The sequence below is a fragment of the Phoca vitulina genome, unplaced genomic scaffold (genome assembly GCF_004348235.1).
Source record: "Phoca vitulina isolate PV1807 unplaced genomic scaffold, GSC_HSeal_1.0 scaffold37, whole genome shotgun sequence".
NCBI classification, from domain to species: domain Eukaryota; kingdom Metazoa; phylum Chordata; class Mammalia; order Carnivora; family Phocidae; genus Phoca; species Phoca vitulina.
In genome coordinates, this window is record NW_022589740.1 from 6,082,330 (window position 1) to 6,109,597 (window position 27,268).

Here is a 27,268-nt window from a genome sequence, read left to right on the forward strand (position 1 = left end):
CCCCTCGTATGCTGCAGTTAAGCCAGTGCTAGGTTTAGATTTGGGTGTAAGCGAGGAAGATGTTAACGAGAGATGTAGGTTTTCCCTGGATGTGTGGGGAAGATTTGGAAAACATTGTCACAGTGTCTCAAAGAAGCCAAAGCAACAGTAGGGGTAATAGTAAGAATTCAGGATTTTAATTTGGGAACATTTCTTAAGAAGATTTCAGATATTTTCCCATTTGCTTCTCAACAAGTCATACAGATGGTATATGTATTTCATGAATGATCAACGAAACCAAAGTTATACAAGCTGCTTGTTCCAAAACCTATATGGCCAAAAGCAGCGCTCATTCTCTATATCCGAAAATGCAAGGTGTTGTTTTTTTTTTTTTCCTTCTTAGTGCTTTCTTATGTTGCTATGTCAGACTTGCCCTTACTCCTTCCTGTGGGTTTTTTTTTTCTATATTTAGTTGATATCGTTTTAGAAATATACCCCTAGAGCCTCCATCTCCGCAGAGATCTGTTGCAAGTATCTTGAAAGGAGAGAAAATTACTTACTTGTATTTCTTGTTCTCTGCAGATATACAAACCCGGTGGATCATCACTTGTCTGCCCTCTGTCCTCCCTGAGTCGGGGATAATTGGCTTGTTATTATTAGATGCTATTATGGTTATTATTTTCATTTCAAAAAGACTCAAAGGCAGATCATTCAGGACCACAGAAGGAAAGGCATATTCAGACAGATGCATACCTCCTGCTGGTAGGAAAAGTCCAGAGCTTAGAAACGGAAGAGGCTTTTAAAATCTGAACTGTTTTTTACTGAGGCATAAGAACATTTTGGGTAATGAAAACTGCATTCACAAACTATCAGAGAGGCAGAACTACAGAGGTGTTGTTTTTGTTTTTTTTTTTTCATGGTTCTGGCATTGTAATAAGAATTTGGCGGTCACATACACAGACCCTTCGTGTTCTGAAGCCAGGTGATCTCATAATTTCTAAAATTCTGTGTACATATTTACATGCATAGAAAAGAGAAATGGGCTGGCAGAGAATTGTGACAGTAGTTGACACCCTGTTGCAGACACGCTCCGCTCCAAACGGGGGTCTCTCCTGGCCTAACCTGGCTTTGAATGACTCCGGTTGGCTCCCCGGGAGGTGGGAAAAAATATTACCACCTTTCTTGGGCAGACATGGAGAAGTTATGTGGGCCACTTCTCAGCTTGTGTGTTTTGTGGTTAACAGAACAGAACATTCCTCAGAGCCACCCTGAGGGTCACCCAAATATCCCATTTTTAAAGAACAAGACTTACAGCTTTGATACAGTGAATTGAAAAGGGGTACAGGGAATGTAGTTTTCCTACAACTGGAAGATTTATAAATCTTCCAGAAAGTAATGTTCTTTTGGAGTAGACCGTAAGCACTGTTTGAAAAGAGTTTGCGTGGGGGTCACAGGTGTGACCTGTGACAGCTCCCCTTTCTTCTTAGGAAGGGTGTGACATATCCCCAGATGCACAAAGAGGTGGACTGAGTATCATTTGTTAGGGTATATGTTTCAGCTTCCAGACCCTAGTTATAAAGATGAATACACAAAGGGTCTCTCATCTGTTATAAAATCATTAACTTGAGAACTCTGATTTTAAAAGAAGTTGAATTTATGGTAACTTAGCAACATGAAATCCAGTGGAGTCTGTTTTGCAACATATCTTACAGAACTTGAATTAGACAAAAAGTTTCCAATTAAACCGTTAATTGTGTCATTTAATACTTGGCTTGTAGGGCAAAGGCCCAACATAGAGAAGATACTAAAGGGGACATCGCATTAATCATGCAATTCAACTGATGCTTTTCTAAACCTACAACAGTCATTTCATGGCATGCTTATCAGTATTTTGTAAAAAATAACTAGGGATTATAACGGAAGGTCAGCAGATTTTTGTTTTGTTTTCCAACAGATTTTGGTATTACGTGTGTGTTTTATGCTGAAATAAGATGATTGCCTAACTGTCTAAAAGTTTCCAAAACACTCAGAATAAAAACCAAGGCTTTGTCATGGCCTACAAGACCCGAGCCCGTTGTGTCTTCTTCTCTTTGCTCCCTGTCTTCCAGCCGCACAAGCCTCCTGGCTGTTCTTTGAACATATCAAGGGTGGTTCTGCCTCAGAGTCCTTGCGTTTGCTCTCGCTTCTGCCGGGAAAGCTCCCATGTTCACATGGCTCACTTCAACCCAGTTTCCACTCAGTTATATCCCCTTTTCAGAAAGAGTTTACCTGACAGCCTCACTTAAATTGCCTGCCCCCATCACTCTCTGACCGCTTTCCCTGATTTATTTTTTTCCATAGGATTTATCACGACCTCACTTTATATTTTATATCTACTTGTGTTTTTTTCTCAACCGTTTCTCTTACTACAGTGTGAGTTCTGTTGATACCAGAATTTCCTCTGACTTGTTCTGGAACAAGACCCTGGCACAGAGTAGGAATGCAGTAAACCTCTATTGAGTGGATGAATGTAAATTCTCTTGGAAAAAAACAATGGGCTCTGCATATGTCTATAGTAAATGTCAGAAAGCTACTCAGTATGAATACTTTCCTTAGTCATTAACACGATTTCAGAGTTTTTCTATCTTAGGGGAAATATAAAGGCCTAAAACTTGAACTTAAAAAAATATATATGTAATTCATCCTATATCTGTGGTATTTATCTCTGCAAAGATTTATTGACATTCAATTGACCCAGAATTGTTTCTTTATATTTATAATGTCATCTATTCAAATAAACATATTTTAGGGGCGCCCGGGTGGCTCAGTTGGTTAAGCGTTTGCCTTCGGCTCAGGTCATGATCCAGGGTCCTGGGATCGAGCCCTGTATCGGGCTCCCTGCTCAGCGGGGAGTCGGCTTCTCCCTCTGCCCCTCCCCTCTGCTGTTGCTCTCTCTGTGGCTCTCTCCCTTTCTCTCTCAAATAAATAAATAAAATCTTTAAAAATTTTTTAAAAAAATAAACATTTTTTAAATGAAATCAGTATGTGCTCACTTTAGAAAATCTGCAAAATATTACAAATAACCAGGAAGGGCACCTGGCTGGCTCAGTCGGTAAAGCCTGCTACTCTTGATCTGGGGGTGGTAAGTTTGAGCCCCACGTTGGGTGTAGAAATTACTTAAAAATAAAATCTTTTTTTATTTTATTTTTTTAAAAGATTTTATTTATTTGAGAGAGAGAGAGAACATGAGTGAGGGGAGGGGCAGAGGGAGAGAACATCCAAGCAGACTCCCGCTGAGCATGGAGCCCAACGTGGGGCTTGATCCCATAACCCATGAGATCAGGACCTCAGCCGAAACCAAGAGTTGAACGCTTAGCTAACTGAACCACCCAGGCGCTCCAAAAATGAAATCTTTTTTTTTTTTTAAGATCTTATCTATTTATTTGATAGAGACACAGTGAGAGAGGGAACACAAGCAGGGGGAGTGGGAGAGGGAGAAGCAGGATTCCCAATGGGGGGCTCAATCCCAGGACCCTGGGATCATGACCTGAGCCGAAGGCGGATGCTTAACTGACTGAGCCACCCAGGTGCCCCCAAAAATGAAATCTTTAAAAAAAATATTAAGGAGGGGCGCCTGGGTGGCTCAGTCATTAACCGTCTGCCTTCGGCTCAGGTCATGATCCCAGGGTCCTGGGATCGAGTCCCACATCGGGCTCCCTGCTCGGCAGGAAGCCCGCTTCTCCCTCTCCCCCCTCTCCCACTCCCCCTGCTTGTGTTCCTGCTCTCGCTGTCTCGCTCTGTCAAATAAATAAATAAAATCTTTAAAAAAATAAAAAATAAAAAAAAATAGAAAAATATTAAGGAATAAACTTAGAGCGTTCATAATTTTAATACCCGGAAATAACCACTGGTAAATTGTTGGCTTTTTTTTTTTTATGTGATATAAAATTGGAATCCAGTTGTTTACCATAGTTTATCATCTGTATCTTTCTTTCCCTTAGCATTTTTCACTTAACATTATATCTTAAGCATTTCTTGTCATTAAACATCTTCAGAAACATAACTTTCAATGTCCTCACAAGATTCAATATTACGTGTGTATCTTACACATTATTTAAACATTACCTTTTCCCCTTATTCTTAAGCATTTAGGTGGTTTTTGGCATTGTGATACAATGATAAAAAATACTGTAATCTTTGCATGAAATTGCCCCTGTATCTTCAGACACATTCTGGTAAAAATGTTTGAACTTTTTAAAGTGACTAACACTGTATTAATGAAGTGTGCTATCTCAGTGCTAATACTAATAAATTCCCATTTACTTAAGGGTAGGATTTTCTTTTTAAACTACAAGACAGTTGTTCTATTAAAGAGACTCCTATATATCTTACTTCTTTAACTTGACATAGTATCAAAGACAACTTTCTGTGTTACTACCTTTATGTCCGGTTTTCCTCATTTCTCTAAACTGCTGCATACAGTTCATATATGAATGAGCCATAATTTGTAATTTGTTTAATTACCATTGACTGATGGATATTTGGCTTTCCCTCCTAGTTTGTCACGGGTATAAATATTGCTACAATTAAAACTTATCTTTGTTCATTTGTGTAAATTTATAGAATTAGAATTGCTAGGTCAAAGGTTTTCTGCATTTTTAATTTTGATAAATATTGCCAAATTTCCCTTCACAACAAAAGTTTCATGAATTTACACTTGTAGAAATAGTAAATGAGAGTTATTTTCCCATCTTCTCTGTAACACTGGACCTCCTCATCTCTTACAGTATGATAAATGATATATGGTGTTTTACTTCAATTTGCAATTTTTAAAATTTTGAATAGTATTACTCATATTTTTGGCTGTTTGTTAGCCATTTGTCTTCTCTGGACTATATTATAAATATTTGCTGTCTTCAACAGAGATGCAATTAGGAGCAAATATTCTGGTTCTGTCTGACTTGATTTTTCAAAATTATTTACTTCATATGATCAAGTTTGGATCAGTATAGGTAAAAATGTTATGCAACATATTATTATTTTCATGTTGTGTTTGCTTTTGCTCTTTTAAGTAGAGTTTCTCTTTTAAGATTTTTCCATAGAAAAATAATTGTTTAATTTCAGATATATAGAATTTTATATCTGTTTATAGAATTATAAACAGAATTTTACATGTGTGGCATATGAATGAAAGAATCTGTTTTTAATAATTCACTTATAGAGTTCTACACTAAGGTGTTTGAGTCTAAGGAATTATTCACTAGAACTACTGTGTATGATAATGAATATATTATTAACTCTAATATATGTAGTACTGTGGTAATGGATAATTTTTTAAATACCAGTATAATTAACATACAGTGTTATATTAGTTTCAGGTGTACAATATAGTAATTCAGTAATTCTATACATTACTCAGTGCTCATCATGATGAGTGTGCTCTTTTTTTTTTTTTTTTTTATTTGACAGAGAGAAAGACAGCCAGAGAGGGAACACAAGCAGGGGGAGTGGGAGAGGGAGAAGCAGGCTTCCTGCTGAGCAGGGAGCCCGATGTGGGGCTCGATCCCAGGACTCTGGGATCACGACCTGAGCCGAAGGCAGACGCTTAACGACTGAGCCACCCAGGCGCCCCGATGATGAGTGTGCTCTTAATCCCCATTACCTATTTCACCCATCCTCCCTGCTCATCTCCCCTCCAAAAAACCAAAAACCATCAGTTTGTTCTCTATAATTAAGAGTCTGTTTTTTGGTTTGTCTCTTTTTTTTTTCCTTTGTTTTGTTTCTTAAATTCCACATATGAGTGAAATCATATGGTATTTGTCTTTCTCTGACTGACATTTCACTTAGCATTATAGTCTCTAGATTAGACATGTCATTGCAAATGGCAAGATTGCATTCTTTTTATGACTGAATAACATTCCAATGTGTGTATATAGATAGATAGATAGATAGATAGATAGATAGATAGATAGATAGATGTAGATATATAGATATATATATCACATCTTCTTTATCCATTCCTTTATTGATGGATGGACACTTGGTGCTTCCATAATTGAGCTATTGTAAATAATGTAATAAACATAGGGGTGCATATATCTTTTCAAGTTAGTATTTTTATATTCTTTGGGTAAATACCCAGTAGTGGGATTACTGGATCATCTAGTAATTCTATTTGTAATTTTTTGAGGAACCTCCGTACTGTTTTCCACAGTGGCTGCGCCAGTTTGCATTCCCACCAACAGTGCACGAGGGTTCCTTTTTCTCCACATCTTTGCCAACACTTGTTATTTCTTGTGTTTTGATTTTAGCCATTCTGATAGATGTGAGGTGATATCTCATTGTGGATTTGATTTGTATTTCCCTGATGATGAGTGATGTTGAGCATCTTTTCATGTGTCCGTTGGCCATCTGGATGTCTTCTTTGCAGAAATGTCTGTTTGTGTCTTCTGCCTATGTTTTAATTGGATTGTTGTGTTTTGTGTGTGTGTCTGTGTGTGTGTGTGTGTTGAATTGTATAAGTTCTTTATATATTTTGGATACTAACCCTTTATTGGATATGTCATTTGCAAATATCTTCTCCCATTCAGTAGGTTGTCTTTCAGTTTTTTTTTTTTTTATTGTTTCCTTTACTGTGCAGAAGCTTTTTATTTTGATATAGTCCCAATAGTTTATTTTTGCTTTTGTTTCCCTTGCCTCAGGAGACATATAGAAAAATGTTACTATGGCCAATGTCAAAGTAATTAGTAATGGGTAGTTTTCTTTTTTGTTGTTGGTGGTTTTTTAAAATTTTTTATTGTTATGTTAATCACCATACATTACATCATTAGTTTTTGATGTAGTGTTCCATGATTCATTGTTTGTGCATAACACCCAGTGCTCCATGCAGAACGTGCCCTCTTTAATACCTATCACTGGGCTAACCCATCCTCCCACCACCCCCCCCCAGAACCGTCAGTTTGTTTTTCAGAGTCCATTGTCTCTCATGGTTCGTCTCCCCCTCCAATTCCCCCCCTTCATTCTTCCCCTCCTGCTATCTTCCTTTTTTTTTCTTAACATATATTGCATTATTTGTTTCAGAGGTACAGATCTGTGATTCAACAGTCTTGCACAATTCACAGCGCTCACCATAGCACACACCCTCCCCCGTGTCTATCACCCAGCCACCCCATCCCTCCCACCTCACCCCCCACTCCAGCAACCCTCAGTTTGTTTCCTGAGATTAAGAATTCCTCATATCAGTGAGGTCATATGATACATGTCTTTCTCTGTTTGACTTATTTCACTCAGCATAATACCCTCCAGTTCCATCCACATCATTGCAAATGGCAAGATCTCATTCCTTTTGATGGCTGCATAATATTCCATTGTATATATATACCACTTCTTCTTTATCCATTCATCTGTCAATGGACATCTTGGCTCTTTCCACAGTTTGGCTATTGTGGATGTTGCTGCTATAAACATTGGGGTGCATGTACCCCTTTGGATCCCTACATTTGTATCTTTGGGGTAAATACCCAGTAGTGCAATTGCAGGATCGTATGGTAGCTCTATTTTCAACTTTTTGAGGAACCTCCATACTGTTTTCCAGAGTGGTTGTACCAGCTTGCATTCCCACCAACAGTGTAGGAGGGTTCCCCTTTCTCCGCATCCCCGCCAACATCTGTCTTTCCTGACTTGTTAATTTTAGCCATCCTGACTGGTGTGAGGTGGTATCTCATTGAGGTTTTGATTTGGATTTCCCTGATGCTGAGCGACATTGAGCACTTTTTCATGTGTCTGTTGGCCATTTGGATGTCTTCTTTGGAAAAATGTCTGTTCATGTCTTCTGCCCATTTCTTGATTGGATTCTTTGTTCTTTGGGTGTTGAGTTTGATAAGTTCTTTATAGATTTTGGATAATAGGCAAGGGAAGCAAGGGCAAAAATGAACTATTGGGACTTCATCAAGATAAAAAGCTTTTGCACAGCAAAAGAAACAGTCAACAAAACCAAAAGACAACCGACAGAATGGGAGAAGATATTTGCAAGTAATGTGTAGTTTTCTTAAGAGCTCACATACGTTATCTCATTTGACCCCCATACTAACCTTGAACCTTAAAATGTTGAATGGCATGCTTACAACTAAGATCACATTGTGGTTACATGAGTCTGTCTCACTCTAAACTCCTGCTTTTTCTTTTTCTTTTTAATAAATAAATCCACAAATGAGAGGTCCCCTGCCATCATCATATAATAACCTCCTGTTGTTGCTGCTATAACCAACTGAGAAGGAGAAGCTCATCTTCTCCTGTTCTGTATGTTATAATTATAACCACTTATATTTAAGTAATGGTCTGTTCATTCATAAGTTTATTTCATATCCTTGAAATAATCATGTAAGTTAGGTAAGACCAAAAAATGTAGCTTTTATTTTCACCCAAGAAGAAAAACAATCTCAGGGAAATGATTTGTTTGAACTCGACAGTGAATTAACAAAGAGCCAGAATCAGAATGTAGGGTTTAGAGTTTCAGATGTACCATGATCATCTGCTGCTTGCCAAACCAAATGTATAGAATTTGATATATTAATAGCCTCTACATAAATAAAGTTGACAATGAAACAGACAACAGAAGTACAGTCTTTTTCCATCTGCCTGACATTTTATAATTCTTCATTGCGAAACAGGCTTTAGGAATGTCAGCCTATCCATTTATGAGATCCTATCTCTTCCACCTATCTGAGACTATAATGGCTGTTCTAGTTCTCCTAGGCCAGAAATCTCTAGAAAAGACCACGAAATGAGAATGATAAGAAACACACATACACACACACACACACACACACACACACCCATCCACTCTGACTCTACAAGTTAGAAACATTAAGGAGGTTTGAAGTACGTGGACAAGCTCCAAGACCGGCACATCTTCAGTGAGAAAAGAATTTTATTTAGGACTGCTTTTCATTTTAAATATAATAGAGTATATTGTTAGTATTAATAATATCATTCATATTTTGGTATCATATTTTATAAATTCACATTTTTTCAAAGATATGCATTTCTTAGTTTAGTTTATTGTACTTATTTCTAATGGAAAATCACCTTAATTTAAATGGACATCAGTAAGAAACTGGAATCACTTAATAAAGTTGCCTTCTAATAGGATTTGCAGGGATCCCTGTATATACTCGCCTACATTCTCTATTTCCACATCTGGGAACATTACTGAGTATGTTTTGTAATCTTTGTATGGCACAAATACCTATTTTTTCCGAAGTGTACATCCAAAGTTATTATCACTGGGAGGTGGTGACACATTGTTTACCCATCAATAAGATTTTCACTTTGAGTTTTTCTTATGATGGTGATGAATTGCCAGTCTTTCAAAAATCTTTTTTATTTAGTTCTGGTCCCATCGATGAGAGTAATAGAATCAGAAGACTCACCTGTGACAATAAAATGGTTTTTCCCGGTGAAGACCTGTCTGGATCTGATCAGAATCTAACAAAAACTCACCAAGGGGTACCTCTTTACCACCCTGTTTAAATGAGTTGAGCCGACTGCTTTCAGTAATGAAATTATTCCTTGGCAAGTTGTGTGGTACAGCAGCCTTTTAGACCCTCTGACCTAACTTCTTTTAGGAGGAAAAGTAGGTTGAACTCTCGTCCTGGTCACTAATATTGGCTGCATATATGTCTTCTCTCTTGAAACAGCTCAATGGTTATTCGGGACTTAACCTTACGCAGCGCCGCCAGCTTTGGCTCCTTCCACCTGATCCGTCTGCTCTACGATGAGTATATGTTCTACTTGGTAGAACATCGTGTTGCTCAGGCAACGGGAGAGACACCCATAGCAGTCATGGGCGAGGTAAGAGAGGCCAAAAGAGTTGTGACTCACGGGGCTTTGAAAAAAGAACCTGAATTTCATTTTAATTTAAATATATTGTTTATTGATTAAAGCAGTGGTTCCTAACCAGTGAAGACCCTGAGGGGCTGTGGAGTTACTGCAGGGGGTCCTTAAATCCCTCTGCTTGTATGTATTCTCTTAATTAAAAGATTCTAAAATTATAAATTATATCATGTGAAAATTCATGGCATGTTCCAATATATTATAAAGGTGTCTACTTGAAAGAAAAGTTTGAGCATCCTCGGACTGGAAAAACCCTGCCTTATTGAACAGAAAGTAAGAAAGACGGATGTCGCTGATAAGGCGAAGGGCTAGGACTACAGAGGAGAGAGTTAAATATGTATTTTTATAGACTCTTTGTCCGAGTGCCCGGGGCCAAAAGAAATGATTCTATTTCAGAAGGATAATAACGATGATGATGGTGCTGATAGGTAACGTTTCGGGGGCACTTAACTATGTGCCAGGCACAGCTCGAAGCCCTTTCTATGTCACAAAGCACTGGAGCTTTCTGAGACAGGTACAACTCTATCCTGTTTTACAGATGAATATCTGAGGTTGATGTAGAAAGCTAAGGACACAGATGAAATGTTTACGTAGCTCTGGTGGCTGGTAGGGACCTGTTTCAAATACTCAGACTCTGATTTTCAAATCAGGCTTCTCATTGCTGAAGATATGAAGAAGAAAACATTCTCGTCACAGTTTTTAGATAGAAAATAAAACTGTCTTGTTTTCAACGCATGTCAGAAAGCTAACACTCTGAAGTAAATTTACACAAGGAGTGGTTAATATGATGAGGGATAGATGCAGATGCTCAAGTGAATCCTCTCCAGCTCATTCTGTTGTCCTGAATTGGGGGTCCTTCATGATCTTGCTAGATTATACCAAATCAGGCAATATTACAAATTACCCAAAGCAGTAAAGAAGACAGGTTCATTTTGAAGCTGTGGGTATGTGCTTATTTAAATGTAAAAAGTCGAAGTAAATATTAGATGCTTTTCCTAGTTTAATAAATATGATAATAAAGGTATAAATTAAAAATATTAAAATACCTCAAGGAGCTTTATGAGTATTCTAATATAAAGAAAATCCATGTCAAACTTCTTCAGTAGGTTGGGCAAAAGATTCCTCTTTCCCTCTTCTTTAAAATCCCTCGCTGTGTGCTGATCTGTTTGTGTGTGTGTGACGTTCCTTAATAGTGATTGCGCCTAAATCATGCCAGTTATATATACATATATTACATGTGCAAGATGAAGCAAGGATTGCTGTAGCTTTTAGACAATAGGCAGGACCGAAACAATCTGGACTTTTCTTAGATTTGACCTTCCTTTAGTGCCTCTTGCAGTGCTTGTCTTACAAATGCCTGGCTGCAAAATGCCCAGTTGGCATGTAGATTAAGTACTGCAAAATTTCTCAAGTCAGGACTCCCAACTTCTGAAACAGACATGCCTTTCGGTATATTTAACCCATTTGCCAAGCTCACCTCGTATATTCTGGGACTTCTTTAACAAGATGGTCAGCATAATGGTAACAGGGATTCTAATGAACACCATGTGGCTAATCCTGATGTGTGGTCATGGCTTCCCTTGCATCTTGAGGGAACAAAGGCAGAGGGCAGGAGCCGGTCACACAGCGTGAGGGCTCAGCAAGGCCCTCGTATGCTGGTGTGGACAGTGCTGGTTCGCCAGGGTTAAGATGGTCTCATATAGTCAATACTGCCGATTAACCATGCCCATAGGCATTCTTTTGTTTTGTTTTTTTTTTTTTAAAGATTTTATTTATTTGACAGAGAGAGACACAGTGAGAGAGGGAACACAAGCAGGGGGAGTGGGAGAGGGAGAAGCAGGCTTCCCGTGGAGCAGGGAGCCCGACGCGGGGCCTGATCCCAGGACCCTGGGATCACAACCCGAGCTGAAGGCAGACACTCAACGACTGAGCCACCCAGGTGCCCCAGTATTTTTTTTTTTTTTTTTTTTTACTTTATGTAGACAATGTATATGAGTAGGACACATTCCCACAGAGGTAAAGATATGATAGGAATAAAATCTAGATCAGAAAATAGGTATAAAATACCTTCTGTAAGATTAAAGATCTAAGCATGCCTCTTGATTTCTTTGCTTACTCTCTCCTTACCCAATTTATAGGGCAATCCTTTGAGCTGTCTCTACTCATCCATTATTCAGCCCATGCCAATCAAGGCTAATTTTATAGGTTTGTTCTCCCCATCAACAACGTTGATGGCCTCATATATCTGTTGGCCATTGTAGACCTGGAGGTGGTGGTCATATTATCGTGTCTAAAATTTCTTGATTCTTGGGAAGAGAAAAAGGAAATTCAAGAAAACAGAAGGCTGTTTTCTCATGTGTCGCTCCTGTGTTATCCTACACCTACCCTAGAAATCAGATTGGAGGTAAAAAAGGCTTTTGCATGTTGAGGCTCAGTTGCCTTCACCCCTTAGGTGATCCCCCCCTTCCAAACACCAAGTCCAGAAGTGCCCGTGTACATGGTGGGAGCGACAGCTCAGGCCCAAATCCATTGAAATCTGTAAAAGTCACCATTACCCTCAGTTGGAGCAACTGGTTTTCAATCATCAGTAACAGTAGCAAACAAACACAATAATAGTTCTCACTCTTTATTGAGAGTTTGTTATATTCATTAAGTATGAAATCAAACTCTTGATCTGTCTGCTAATGGGTCTTTCTCAGTAAACGGTACCACAATTCTCCTTGTTGGTTGTGCTGGATACCTGAGCATCATCTTTTACATGTCTTTCTGTCTTGACCCCGATGTCTCCCCCAATTACTAAGTCTGCTCTTTCCCAAACCTCCCAGAGTGCAGTCAGTATCATCTTATGAAAGTGCAGAGTTGGTTATGTTATCTCTACTTAAAAACCCATCCGTGGTATTCTCTCCTGTTAGTGAAGGAACAAAATTCTTTCCTTGGTACATGAGGTAATGCTCGATCTGGCCCTGCCCCTCAGATTAACCTCAGCCTCCGTCTTCCTATTCCATTTGCTGCAATCACAGTGGTCTTTTCTCTGTTCTTATTCACCAAACTCTGCTTGTCATTGGACCACTGTGTAAATGTTTGTTTCTAGCAGGAACTTTCTGCCCAGCTCCCCTTGCTCATTCTAACTCCTACTTCACGTCTTAAACATCAGCTTCTCAGGGGGCCCCAATTCCTCCAAACTACCTTAGATACACCCACATTCTCTCTGATCTGTACTTTTACTTTTCATTCTAGAACCTGCACTATACTAATCACGTGGTTCTTTGTATGATATGTATAAGTAAAGATTTAATGCCCTGGAAATAATAGAGGACTTCGAGTCAGGAGAATTCAATTCTCCTGATAGTTCTGTCATTTATAGTGATATAATCTTGGGCAAATCATGTTCACTGATGTTGAGTCTCAGACTTATCTCTGAAATTAATTTATTTGTTTTATGACTGATATTTCTTACACACCTACTGTAGACCAAATGCTGTAGTAATTAGGTTACAGTGATGAACCGAATGGATCTTGACCTGCATTCAGGAAGCTTGCATTTTAGTAGGGGATTCATGTGTACTAAATATTCACAAAGCTATGTAGCTACAAAATCTGAGAAATAGGAATACTCAAAGCACGATGCCTTAAGCTAGCCTGGGCGGGTCAGGGGAGGTTCCCCCCAGCAGGGATGTTTGAAATGAGATTGAAAGGGCAAAAGGAGTTAATTATATGAATTGTGAGAATTTGGGGGTAAGGGGGGCACGGAGACATGCACACAGGTCCTGCCTACAATGGAAGGGAGCATGGCTAAGGGGAAGTTTCCATAGAAAATCTGAGGGTCAAGCACCAGAGAGACCAAATACGCACCATCAGATTCAGTAGACAGGAGATAGAAATGGATGAGGAAAGAAAGCCAAAAACTTCAAGGGAAGCCTACACTCACATACTACTCAAGTGCCGGGCACTGTTCTAAGTGCTTTATGTATATTGACTTAATAATTCATAACAACCCTATGAATGAATACTATTATCCCTGTGTAAAATAATATATATCTTACAGATGATGACATGAGACACAGAGTCATCAAGTAGCTTGCTGAGGTCATACAACCACTAAAGTTATGAAATCAGGCTCCAAACCCAAGCAGGCTGGCCCCAAAGTTCTTACTATTAATCCACCATGCTTATCACCTACTGCAGGATGGGGGGCTGGGAGCAGAACTGTTGGGAAGTCAGACACAGACTTGGCCAGACCTTGGTTTTGCCTTATGGGCGCTTTATTTGGGAGAGGTGGCAGACAGCCAACCAGATGCAGAAAGCAAGGGGAAAGGTTTTCCTTTTAAAGTGACTTAGGGACAGTGAATGTATCTTCATTAATGAGAAATCAACAAACAAATTTTAATTTTACCATTGTAAAATTTATATTATTTGAGCAGGCAGGAGAGACCAGTCCCTGTTTTACATATAAACACAGTATGCAAGTGTACAAAACTACTATTTTTGCATTCCCTGTTACACTACAGTATCAGTTGTTGGCATGAAGACCACCATGTAACAGCGCCCCCAAAAGAAACAGAAACAGCATCCCACCCCGACACGTTTTCTTCTAAATGTCAGTCTGCTGCCACAGTAATGCTGACTAGTAAGTTATTTAAAGCACATGCAATTCCAGAGTTTCGTGATTATATTTTTTGCCTGGATGATAAAAAGGAAACAGAATTTATTTGCTGCTAAAATTATGCAATTTTTTGAACTTTAATATTATAAATACACCCAGAGACTCTCTGGGAGTGGGGAAATTTTAAGAGTAGGAATAAAATAAACAAGTTGCATCTGTTTGCACACCTGTTAAGTAAAAATTTTTAAAAATCAGGGCTTTCTGTGCAGCTCTGACAAGAAAAATTGAGCAGGAAACTATCCTGTTATTTGAGTTTTATGAATTCAATTTGGAATCTCTTTGGATGTTTATTTCCTTAAAATATACATAGTCCATTAATATATTCACTGAGTCTATAAATTTTGATTGCTGCATAAAATGATTTTCTGTGATAAATATTTTTGTGTTTAACTTATTAAATATATTTAAATTCTCTGCCATAATTTAATTGTACTTATTTAATACTACATCTAAGCCATCTATATAACCAATTTTTTTGAAATAAAAAATAGGAACCGAAAGATACTTCAGTTGTTCAAATATGAATGTCAATATAAAAAATATGATATTTTAGTCACATTTTTGGTGGGAAAAAATGGAAGAACCCTTAAGAATATACCATCAAAAGAAAAATGTCTTGAATTTATCAAAGTTGATGTCCTCAAAGTAAACGGGGAAGAAAAAAAAAAAGATCTTCAAAACCTAAAAATTGGACCAGAGCAATAATAATTCAAAAGGCAAGCTTTTAGGATAAAAGTTGAGTGAAAAAGTTCCATTTGGTAGAAGTATAATCATGGTAAATAAGCCTGGATTCTTAAGGTAAAATCAAACTAATGAAAAATAGATTTCAGTGAGTACTACTCTAGTGCAACTAGGGAATACCTGAGAATGGACCCGTGGAAGAATAGATTTGTTATAGGATATTTTAAAACGAATGAATCGTATCTCAAGTTAAAATCATCTGCAGAAAAAAGCCATCTTGGAACAGCAATGGCTTAGAAAATGTAATGAATACTTCTTGAAAATTATACCGTTTATTGTTATAATAAAGCTTATTAATATTTCCTAATATTTTTCAAATTAATTAACATTGAGGGATTGCCTTGTGATAATCACGATGCTAGATGTTTTGCATTCTTATTTAATATTCACTAAAACCTTTCAAAAGATGTGTTAGTGTCCCCATTTCACCCATGAGAAAAACAGGTTGAAAATTTCCCCAAAGCCAGAATTAGGAAGCAGTAGAAAGTAGGACTGTGTTGTTCCAAGGCGCCAAATGGGTTCAGTCCACGTTTTAATTTTTCACCGTATAAATTGTTTGTAGACAGATTCAAATAGGGACGAATTTATTTCCGTCTGTACTGTTCAGCTCCCCCAAACACACGCACACTCACAATCACACACACACACACACCAGATGCCTAGCATGTAAGCTTTCATTATTTTGTTCCAGGGTCTCTTTCCTCAGCGTTACATGATGCTTCTTGATTGTCCTACCACCCTTTCCCTTCCCACTTTTTGTTCCTAGACGTCTAGAATATGCAAACTAACTGGAATATTAGTCTAAGCGAATTGCAATTGGAAAGCTAAATGTGCGGGGAAACAACACCAACAACAAATTACACCCTTTAGCTCCTCTGTACCCACCCACACACCAGACCTAAGTCAAAATCATTATTTTGGAATTTGTAGTTTGCTTTTAGCTGTAGATCTGCCCTCTATATGAGCACAATTCTGACAACTTGAAAATAAATTCTAAAAGTGGCCTCCTGGAGGAGAGACATGGGAGGCCCTTCTTCTATACCTTCATCCTCCAAGTTCCTAAGAACTGGCTTTGTAGAAACTCTGCCACTTTTCTTCCTCTTCCCTGGTTTGTCTTTCTGTTCCTTTCTCTTTTTGTGTTAGAGAAAAGCACCTATGGACTCAGTGCCCAGGGCCACAACCCTTTCCAACTCTGGGATCCCTGCTCATTAGCAAGCTCTCCTTGGTTTCCTTCCTGCTAACTCTGTGCTAGAACCTCTTCTCTTTTGTTCTTCAGGGACTGGACTTTTGCTTATAACTGTGGTGTAAACACAATCGTCCTATAGGTGCTCAAAAAATACTCATTCCAGAAAGGAAGTACAAAAGAATGATGGAAAGACTACCAATTTGTAGGCCCTTTCATTGGATTTCATGATCGACATGCTGGATTCTTTTATCAGGAAAATAAAACTCATAGACCCAGAAGTGCTCCTTCTCCCCAGGATGTGTCTGTCCACATTTCAGAGACCTCTATGAAGTTGGGCATTCATAGGTGCTTTCAACTTGAGATTAGTTTTCCTAAAGAGTTTGGCAGTGGGAAAAGAGTATAAAATAGTTGAAAAATTCTTAACATACTTCAAGAACTAAAATGGTCACTGGACACATCGGGAAAGAAATCTCAGCACACTGTTCTCTTCAGCAAAGTCCACCCCTGGGCTCTTTGCTTAGGAGGGAGTCTGGTATCCCCACCCGCAGAGTGGAGCTAGAAGATTCTGTGGCAGAGATTAAGCATGACAGCTCCCTCTGCTGGCCTCTTCACCACACTGTCATCCCGTGCCCTGCCCAGGTCTAGCCTTGCCATTCTATTTCTGGTAGTTTTGCTCACAAACAGGGGGACTGGTGGTTACTGGTCCTTCCATAAAGAAGTAGCTCTTGTTGGAGACCACAAGTTCCTCAATTCCCAGGAGCTGTTTTCTGCTTTTCACCATCTCTGTATAAAATAAATACACTTTCATAAATGGGAGAGATTCTCTGTGAGTATGTGGGTCGGGTGTTTTGATACTACAAACACTTCAAACCTGATTCACACTACTTGGTCTAAAGAGAACATGTTCCTATACCCCACCCCCACTGTCGGTCCAGTTAATAATTTCTGGAAAAGCGAGACGGTATAATTAAAATCAAGAAGTGCGCCTCTCACATAATAAACCAATGCCAAGATTTCCGCTTAGACAATGACCGTGGCCTCGAATGAAGCCTGTCTTAAGTTAGGTGCACCAAGGTTCTTTCTTTTTAACCCGTGGTTTTATCTGCGTAAAGGAGATGCTGCCAGGCTGAACCCTAACATTTGCAGGGCCTATGGTACCCCATGTCTAAACGTTTCAAAAGTGATGAGTCAAGCTATGAGTAAAATCTATTCCATCCACCTAGGTTGATAAATATGTCTTGATCACAACTTAGAAGGCTGGGTTTAAACGTAAAATTCTCAGGCTCCTCCTAGACCCATGCCAGAAAATAATGACATAGACATAGCCAGCCCCTTGCCCAGCCCCCGGCCCCAGACCACTTGTCTTATTTATCACTCCCCGTCCTATGCTGTGAATAGCCCTGAACACCTCAACCCAGTGTTCAGGTTTTGTCCACCCTTGGCAAACCATTGCTCCTCGTTGGCTTTCCCTTCTTTCTTCTGAAGGGTGGACTTGGAGAAGAAATCTGCACAGGCCTGGAAGAGGACTCAGGGAGTTCTGACAGTTTAGATAGCAAGCGTATGGCCTGCAGGGTGGGAGGGACACAGAAGCTCCAAGAAGACACATCCACTTGTCCCAGTGATGTCCTTATCCTGGAGGGAGGGCCACAGCCACAGGAAAACCAGGGCAGGGCTCTCCATAGTGTGGGGCTCAGGACAGAGGCCCTTCTCAGCGTGGCCTGATACTGTAAATGTTCCTGTTGTTGAAATGACTTTTTCCTTCAAAAGGAACTAAGGCTTAGATTCTTACTTCATTACCTGCCTGCTCACTCATGAGCACTTCTTAGAGATTTTGAAACAATATAAAGGTAACTGCTTTGCTGTGGTCCCAGGGGGCACAGGGGGACAAAAAAGCCTGAACGCTTAGACGTGTGATGGAAATTGGCGGTCTGTGTGGAGGGCGGCCAGCAGCACACGTGGCCATTCCGAAGGAGCGGGACCATCAGAAGCTGTAGGGCACAATTTGCTTTGGTTTGCAGCAAACTGGCAGAAATCTCAGCCATCTTAGCAGGCTTTGATAAAACTAGTTGGAAATACATGGGGAAATACCCTTACAGAAAGAAAAATCACCAAGGAACACAGGATTTTACCAAATGGAACATTAGCATTCCTTGCAAATTTTATAAAATTGGAAATCACTTCAAAATCAGCAACTGTTTGTCCTCAGTTGTGAAACCCTGTACCAAAGCTAAATGCAAAATGGTTTGATTAATTTGGTTCTCATTTGGAAGACATTTCAAGAAAATTAACTAATTCTCTGAAATCCCTTGTGATTGAAATTTGAAGACCTTTCTCTCCGCCATCCCAAACATCCAGAATAGTTGCCACTAACTAATCCTTTTGTGATTAAGTTCTACTAACTTCAGTTCATAGAACTGAAATCACAGGAGACTGCCCAGCTATATAAGATTTGTAAAAATCAGGACTTTACAAAGTTCCAGTTAAGTATCGAATGTTGAAAGATTTGAGTTGGGTCAGGAGGCTCCAAATCTGCATGGGAACCATCTTGCTGCTTCTATGTAGGGAAAGCCCTAAAGCTCTCTGTTCATTCGTTGACTTCTCGGAAGACCAGAGAGAGAAGCAACTGCTTAGGCTGGGATTTACATGCTGATATTCATCTGAGCTCATCAGCTATTTCTCATGATGTGATCATCCCCATTCTGCCAAACACACACACACACACACCATCCATGTTTAGGACAGCCCTTCTCATGGTATTTGCGTGAGTCATAAGTGCCTTGGTCAGCACATAACTGACTTCAACTTCAGCCCTAGGTTGAGTTCACAGTGTCAGACCCTCACGTCAGGGCCTAAAGAACACTTCCATTCTCAGTCAGCATACCTGGTAGCCCCACTCAGCTGGAGGCATTTTATTTGAAGTCACCATCTTATGGCCTTACAGTTGCGCGGAATTCTAAGGCTCTATCACTAGTATTTGAAAATTGAGTTTTGAAGACAGTAGACCTTGTCTATTTCATAAAAAGGAAATCTAAGATTAGATGAGCAACATGTCTAGAATCCCATACTGGATAGCGGTAGAGTTGTGATTCAAATGCAGGTCATACTGGCCCCAGATCCTGTGTTGTTTGTCCTGCTGCATATTTTCCATTTAATACCTGTGCAACCTGGGCAAGTTATATATATCCTTGCTTTAGTCTTAGTTTTCTCATCAACAAAATAAGCATGAGGACCATTCCTTCACAAGGCTGTTGTGAGGATAAAATTAGGTGGGTATGCAGTTAGGCATGGTAAGTAAGTGGAGGTAGGTAGAGTGGATGGGCAGACTGGCACGTAATAGGTGCCTGATTTTTGTTAGTTCCATTTCCTTTCCACAAGGATAGATAGATGATCGATCGATCGATCAATTGATTGATAGATCTGAAGCTATGTGTATTACTCAAGAGAGATTATATTTGATTGCCTTCTACTCCAGATTAGATTTTTAAATATTAATTTGGCACCGACAATCCAAGTAACAATGTGTACAATTAGACCATCCTGTTTTTGATATGATGAGCTTAGAAGTTGAAATTCATAAGACAGATAACATAAAGGCATGTGAAGGCTTTAAAAAAACTATATTGCAAGGGGGAAAAATAGCCTGTAGACAGTTTTTGAATGTTGAGTCCAATGATTCATGGAATTACAAAGAATCCAACAGCATTCTTTGGGATGGAGCCCAAGTGGTAATCAGAGACAAACTAATTCAATGCTTTGTAAAACACAGCCAACAAAATAGAATGCAGAAATAAGTCAATTAGGAAAAAAATGGCAATATTGGGGAAGAAGTATAAACAGAATTAGACAATCATAGCTAGACTTGTATCGAATTTTAACTCGTAGGACTGACTAGTAGGAAAGGTCTTGTGACATGGGGAGAAAGCATTATATATACAGTTCCTATATATGTGCAATTTATTCACGTTAAAGTGTAAAAGTAGCTCCCAAAGAGGCATCTTATTCCAACTGTGAGATAGAAACCACTTCAGAAAAATTTTACAGTTATCTGTTCTTAGTGCCTTTGACAGCTTAAAGATCTTCTTTCCTAGAGCAAACGATTCATTGGCAGAGACTGGAAAAATGTACACATATACACACATACACACATACATAATTTCTTCCTGACATGCATATATCAAAAGTTACCATTGCTGGCAGGACTGGTCTGCAGTGTGAGATCAGAGCATCACTTTATTCTGAATCTATGTAAAGACTACTCCTAAGAGTAGGTGAGGCCCCCAAATGAGTGGTCTTTTCTAGTTAAAACTTCCAACTGTTTGGCCTGTCAGCTGCTAATGACCATAGCCCCCAGGTCAGCAGGAGTGCCATGGTAACATTTACATGCTTTCAGATGCTGCCTGGGGTCTCTGCCTTCAGCAAGCACCTGCCACCACCTTGGCATCTGGCTCTGGCTGCCAGTATCTGCACACCATAGACCCTACAGAACCATCGGGCAGTGCTGATACAAGAGGGCTTTCTGAGGGCTTCGGGGCTGCTGGGTGGCACCAGTTAATCCTCATGAAATTATCCAAAGACCAGTATATACCCTATCTCTTAGCGTCTAACTTTAACATTAGAGTTAGGCCTCCATTTGGACTTGAGGTTTAGGGCTGTTCTGGCCCCACTACCCAGTAGCTTTTGGTTTCCTCAATTTCAATGTCCATTTTTGCCCAGATTGACTTCCATATACATGTCATTCACAGCTTCCAGCTCTGCGATCCTGGTAAACTTTTTGTATCCACGTAGGATTTCAACAGGCTTAGAACTTGAACTGCATGCTGGAAAAACCTTTCAGACTGGTAGAAAGTTGTACATAAAATTCGAAGTCTGTAAGTGAAAAGTACAGCACAAATGCAGATTTGAGTAATTGCAACAGGACCATAAAGACTACAGTAGTTACTGTCTGCCCCTTGGCTGAAAAAAAAATTTGCCAACCTCTGTTCTAGACCATACACAGTCCTATTTTGATGCCACCAGGAATATCAGTTAGGCATTTTTGTGTGTGGTAGCTTAGTGAACATGGTGATTCTAGACTTGGACAGCTAATATCTCAATGAGCAAATAGAACGTGGGTGCATCATACGCGTGCATATGTGATTGTATCTGTCCACCTGTAAATCAGGAGGCACTCACAGATCTTCTAGTAGGACACAGGTTCTAGAGGGGGCGTTTACCTGGCTGCCCAAGATGATGTGGTTATGACGACTCCCTAATGCTTTCTCCCTAGGATGGGGTAAACTCGTCCAGCAGGGAAAGTGTCCCCAAGGGTGCAGTCTTCATCCCAGCCCCTGAATGCTTTCCTTCTGTCCCTGACTCCTGTCCCCAGCCTCTGCGGTGTGGGCCCCCACGGATTCCCGCCTGTTTGCTGTCTGCACCCTGACTTCCTCTTCATGGTCCCAGTTCCCAAGGATCGGAGTACAAGCCTTGCCTCCCTCCCTGTGAAAAGTTCGCTGCTGCTGGATCTAGCGTGCAGTGGTCTCTTGGGGGCACCTGGGGTGTGCATCTCCCGAGCAGCGCCCAGTTCCTTTCCAGCAGCCAGTGCTTAAAGGCGGGTGGGAGACCTGGCGGGCTTGTAAGGAGCCACTCCTCAGCTGCTTGGCCACATGTCGGCGTTGCACCGGGGCTCTCTCAAGGGTCCTGCCTGTCGCTGTGTATGCCGTACTGTCCAGTTGCCCACTTGCACTTCCCAGCCGTTACTGGTCTCCTTGTGAGGTTGTGGTCTCCCACACTCCCGCCACATTTGTTGGTCTGCTTTTGTCCAGGAGGGTGCGCATCATTAAGACCCTTGTTGGGACCTGGAGGAAATGGTTTCTGGGAAACGAGGTTTTTCTTCCTGAAACAGCAGATATGCTTCCTCTGTGTTCCATTTTGTTTCTATTCAGAACATCCCCGATTTATCTATAGAATATTGATTCCCACCTACATCAAGAGGCCGTATGCTTTCTAACCCCAGAGCACATTTTAAATCCCTTAATTTATATTCTTTCCTCCGTGTATGGAACATACATCCTCTCTGTCTCTCCCTTTCTGTCTGTCTCTCTCCCTCCTCACCCCCTCTCTTTCCCTCCCCCACCTTAAATTTCTAAGGTGAGGGTAAGAATATCTGGTCTCAAATCTCCCACCACCACATTTCCTACAAATGTTAGACAAATCAATTGTTTTTAATAGCCTTAAGATTAAATATCAGCTCTCTACCTTGCCAAATTCTTAAGTTTTTCTGAGGCTGAAATGAGGAAGCAAATTCATTCATCTGCTATGCAGTCAGCCTTTACTGTCTGCCAGGTGCTGTAGTAGATTCTGGGATACGTTTATGAGGAGGACAGACAAGGCCTCTGCCCCCCACGGCCCCGGCATCAGGCTTGGGAAGTCAGATGTTAGAAGAGGAAACAAAGTTAAGTGTTGGATGTGGTGGCAAATGCTTTGAGCGAAATGAGTAAGCCTGACAGGGAAGTAGATGCTCAGATAGGGCTGTCAGGAAAAGCCATTCTGAGGAACTGATACTCGAGGTCGTAATATTTGAAAGAAAGCCTCGCATACATGGAACCGTGAAAGTACTTTATAAGCTCTCAGATGTCCCCTCAACAAACAGTTGTCCCTCCAGGCCCCCGGGGGGGCAAGCGAAGTTAGTCAGTTTCCCCAGTTGCTGGAGCTAAAACTTCACGGTTATTTCTGTACTTTCTCCTGAGCCTCCATTTTGTTCATCCAGATGGTTGATCTCTTCCACCTCTTTTGTCCGTTTTGTGCTGGTCCTAATCTCGGCGCTTGTCATCTGTCCCCTGTCCATGACACGGTCTTCCTTATGCCTGCTCGCAGTCTTCGCTGCCACCATTCGTGTCCTTCCCTCTTGCTGCCCCCTCCAAAACCGCCGCAGTTGACTTCCCTTTCTCATATGCCCATGCTTCCAAAACCTTCTCAAAGCTAGCCTCATTTTTTGCTAAACTACCTGTCCTTCATAATATAAGCAACTTCTGCTACTCACCTCCAGAAACAGGGAGTATTTCCAAATTGACTGGAACTGACTGGCACAATGGTTGGCATATAGTAAACTCCCAATAAATGTTGGTTGAATAATGAGGGAATGAACAGACTCTCCTAATCTTAGCCTACCTATGGGAGTAAAGCGGTTTTTCCTTAATCACATGTGTATTCTTTCCTCCCATGTGAAATGCACATAAAAGCCTTCACCTTCTGCTATGTAGGATATCAGAATCTTACCTTATTCACAAGATTTTTATTTTAAATCTACTCTCTTTATTTGCTGTACACGTGCAGCTTTGTTATCGATCCCAGAGACACTTAGAGACGTTGAGAGTGTCTCTGAGATTACTCGTACCGTGTCCAGCATAGTGCGAGCCATGAGCACAAAGCGTTGAGTATGCAAATGTTTATTTACTCACGATAATAGCAGTCACTCATATGTTGATCATTGTGGGTTTTTTTATTTTTAGCATCCCAAATAATCAAATGTATTCGTTCAGATTAAGCAGAAACGTTCAAAGGAAAACCTTTGTATTAAGGAAGTTGCCACATTTGCAGTTAAATAGCAGCCAAAATCAGTTTCTTTTGGAGAAAATTTCCAAGTAGGTCCAGAGTTTGGTTTTAGCTCCTTTGTGTGACATTATTGATTACTAATGGCAATAACAATTTAGTCTCAAACAACTTCTTGAGATTTTTCAAAAACAAATGGAATGTTCACTTTTTCTAGGTATAGAGGAATGTTGAAGACTCATCACTGCCACCTTGTTTCTAGAATTGGATCTTAAGTGTTACTAAGTATTCATTTAAAAGAAACATAAATCTTATTGTGTTACATCAATTAGAAATAACTTATAAAGGATCCTTCAGCTTTGGGCATTCTCTGTTTATAGTTCTAAAATATTTAAATAATACCAAAAATAGATAAAGGGTCCCATTGATTTTTTTTTGTTGCTTGTATTCTTTAATTCAAGAAATTTTACATAATTCAAACTGTGATTTTTATTTGGATTAACACAAGGTTCTGACCCATGTGATCAGGAACAACTACAAAACAACAGATCAGTATTTATGATTTTATATTTGTTGCCCAGTGGGATGTAACTATAAAGTACTGGGACAATTTTTCCAAAAACCGTTCTGGAAATTATGGACCCAGGAGGCCCTTGTCCCCTCGAAAGCAGTCACCTGGGGAAGGCTACACATTTGTTCCAGTCACGCTGCTGTAGCTTAAAATATTGTGGCATGCCTCTTTTTAAACCTCTTCTGAACTGCTGAGAAATAATAGAGTAAAATGACATAGTATTTTGAATATCCTGAATTGTGGCAGAGATGAATTTGATTTAGATGAGTAGTCAGAAATCATCTCAGGATCAAGGGCAATCAGTACAATTTGGAGTGTTATTTGCAGGCACAACTGGGTATAAAAAAACAAAATGGGCTTTCTTGAATGATACATAAACTAACTCTTGAAATTGATTGGTAAAGAGGAATTCCAGAACCTTGGACCTTGGAATAAATGTCTAAGCTCCCAAGGTAGCTACTAGGAAGAACAATACATGTGTAGGTTAAAAAAAAAAAAAAAATGTGTGTGTATGTTTGCAAAATAAGATCAGTTTTATTACTTTATAGACATACCTTGTAGATGAAAAAAATACTCCTATCATGGAACTCTTTATAAGCAAACTTCTGAATGTAAGTAGAATTTCTGTCTCACCCTTTCTAAGCCTCTTGAGAACTCTGAATTTCTATAATGACTTATTCTGAATCTTCAGCTTTTCAAAAAATAATGTTCGTTTAAAAAGTGGATGCTTTGAGGTTTCTCTTTACCTTTTTCTGATCAACTTGGTTACCTCTGCTATTCCTTTTTTTTTTTTTTTTGAGAGTATCCATCTTTGTTCACTCTGAGACTCTCAAAATCCATTTCCTCCTGGTAAAAATATCATTAAGCTTTTGAACCAAGATAGAAAACAGAATCTAAGCTGAAGGTTATTAACTGTTCCATATTATTTTAAGCTCTTTGTTGCATTAGTAACAAGCAGATGCCTTTCTTTTTTAAAATGGGACGCTGGTATTTTAGTAAATAAGAACATCGAATTACAAGCCGAGAAGTCTCAAAGATTTTTAAAACATAAATACTCTGAACTTTGGGGTTCCCACTATGTTTTTCATTACTCCTAGTGAAAGCTTTAAAGAGAGAGTTCAGCCAAGCGGCTGGACCAAGTTTCTGTCAAGTCCCCACCCGGCCCCAGGCAGGGACTTTCAGACTGCCCATGAGTGGTGGAGCTGACATGTCCTGCTTCACCAAATTTCCAAATTTATCCCACCACATCCAACCTCTCAAGGCCACCCAGGCCCCCATTTCTTCACTGCTAAGTTGAAATAATAATAAAAAGTAAAATGGAGCGCGGAAAGCAGAGAAAATTGTTATCCTTTGCAAAGAGGCCAAGACAGCTAAATTGTGACACAGTTTAAACTGTTCAAATTCGACAAGTCTGATTGGAAAATTAGGTGACCCGGGTAGTTAGAGATCAAAACGGGCACTGGTTTACAGTTTTAAAAAAGTCGTCCTTGTGTTTTTACCACAAACTGATAGAATATTATTTTATTCTACCTGGTAGTAACTGTTGCCCAAATGACTATTGTTTTACAGTTTGGTGATTTAAATGCTGTTTCTCCTGGAAATCTGGATAAAGGTAAGAAGTGAAAATAATGTACATTTTTAAGGACTTGAGAAATTCCCGTAGGGGAAAATGTGGTGTGTGCCTACGGTATTGTTATTCTGCGGAATAACCACATAACCCTACAGGAATAGGACAGTTACGTCTCTTGGAATCCTCATTGTTTATTTCTCCATTTCTGTGCCTTCTTTATGTGAGGGATATTAAATGCAAGAATTGAATTTAAATGCAATTGCAAACTCTGCACGACTTTCGCTTGCAGTTCATTACAGGTAACAAGAAATTATTTCTGACCGTCACCAGAGTCCTGGAGAAAAGTGATAAAATTTTATTGAAGGCCCACTCGGCAGGAGGAAAGATTTCTCAGCCTTCCCCTTCTCACCAATTCATACTTTTCACTGGAAAAATAGCTCAGAGATAGCAAGGAAGTTTACAGTAAAAAGCAAGATCAGCAGTGGGACAGATGAAAAGGATCAGCCGCAGACTTCTTAGATTTTAAAGTCAGAATTACCACTCAGCTAAGATGCCATTCAGATGTGTATTCCTGAAGGAACTTAGGATCTACAAAACCACACAGGAAAAGGAACAGGGCTGTGGGGAAATGAGGTTGGGATAGAGCACATGCAAAGAAAAACCATCCTAATAAACGTACCAGCTCAGTAAAAAAAAAAAAAAAAGTAAAATGTTTAATAAGCAAACACTGCAGAAAATATAGGCCTTTCTTAAAAAAAAAAATGACAACAAAAAACCAAAAAAAACCCCAAAAAACAACAAAAAAGAAAAACCACCAAAAACAGAAACAAAAAAGTAAAGATATCCTGAGGTTTTAAGGAACTGAGTTCTGGAGTGAAGGACAGAATGCCCAGATGGAGGAAAACTGCACAATAAGCCCTTCCAGGACAGAGCCAGAGCTAGTGGGGAAACAGGCCGGAGGAAGGGCTTGGGGAGCGGGGTTCTCTGGAGCCTCCTGCCCCGGGGTACTTGTGGCCAGCCTCCATGCCTCCTCGGTGGTGGAAAACGTGAACGTGCTGGCGGAAGTCCTAAGGAATCAGCCTCACTCCCAGGTTAAGCTCCTGTCAGCCTCTGTGACCAGTGGGCATGCATGAATTCCCGTTTTAGTAATAGGCATCA

The 27,268-nt window shown here is 39.8% G+C and overlaps 1 protein-coding gene across 6 annotated transcripts in view; it reads left to right on the forward strand.

Annotated features, from left to right (window-relative positions):
- The window catches only part of RFX3 (regulatory factor X3), a 384,699-nt gene that overhangs the window by 353,418 nt on the left and 4,013 nt on the right, over positions 1–27,268 (forward strand). For all 6 annotated transcript variants that reach the window (XM_032427525.1, XM_032427527.1, XM_032427524.1 and 3 more), the window contains exons 15-16: positions 9,657–9,810; positions 26,110–26,152. In XM_032427525.1, coding sequence (XP_032283416.1) covers positions 9,657–9,810; positions 26,110–26,152 — 197 coding nt within the window. The remainder of the gene's footprint in view (positions 1–9,656; positions 9,811–26,109; positions 26,153–27,268) is intronic.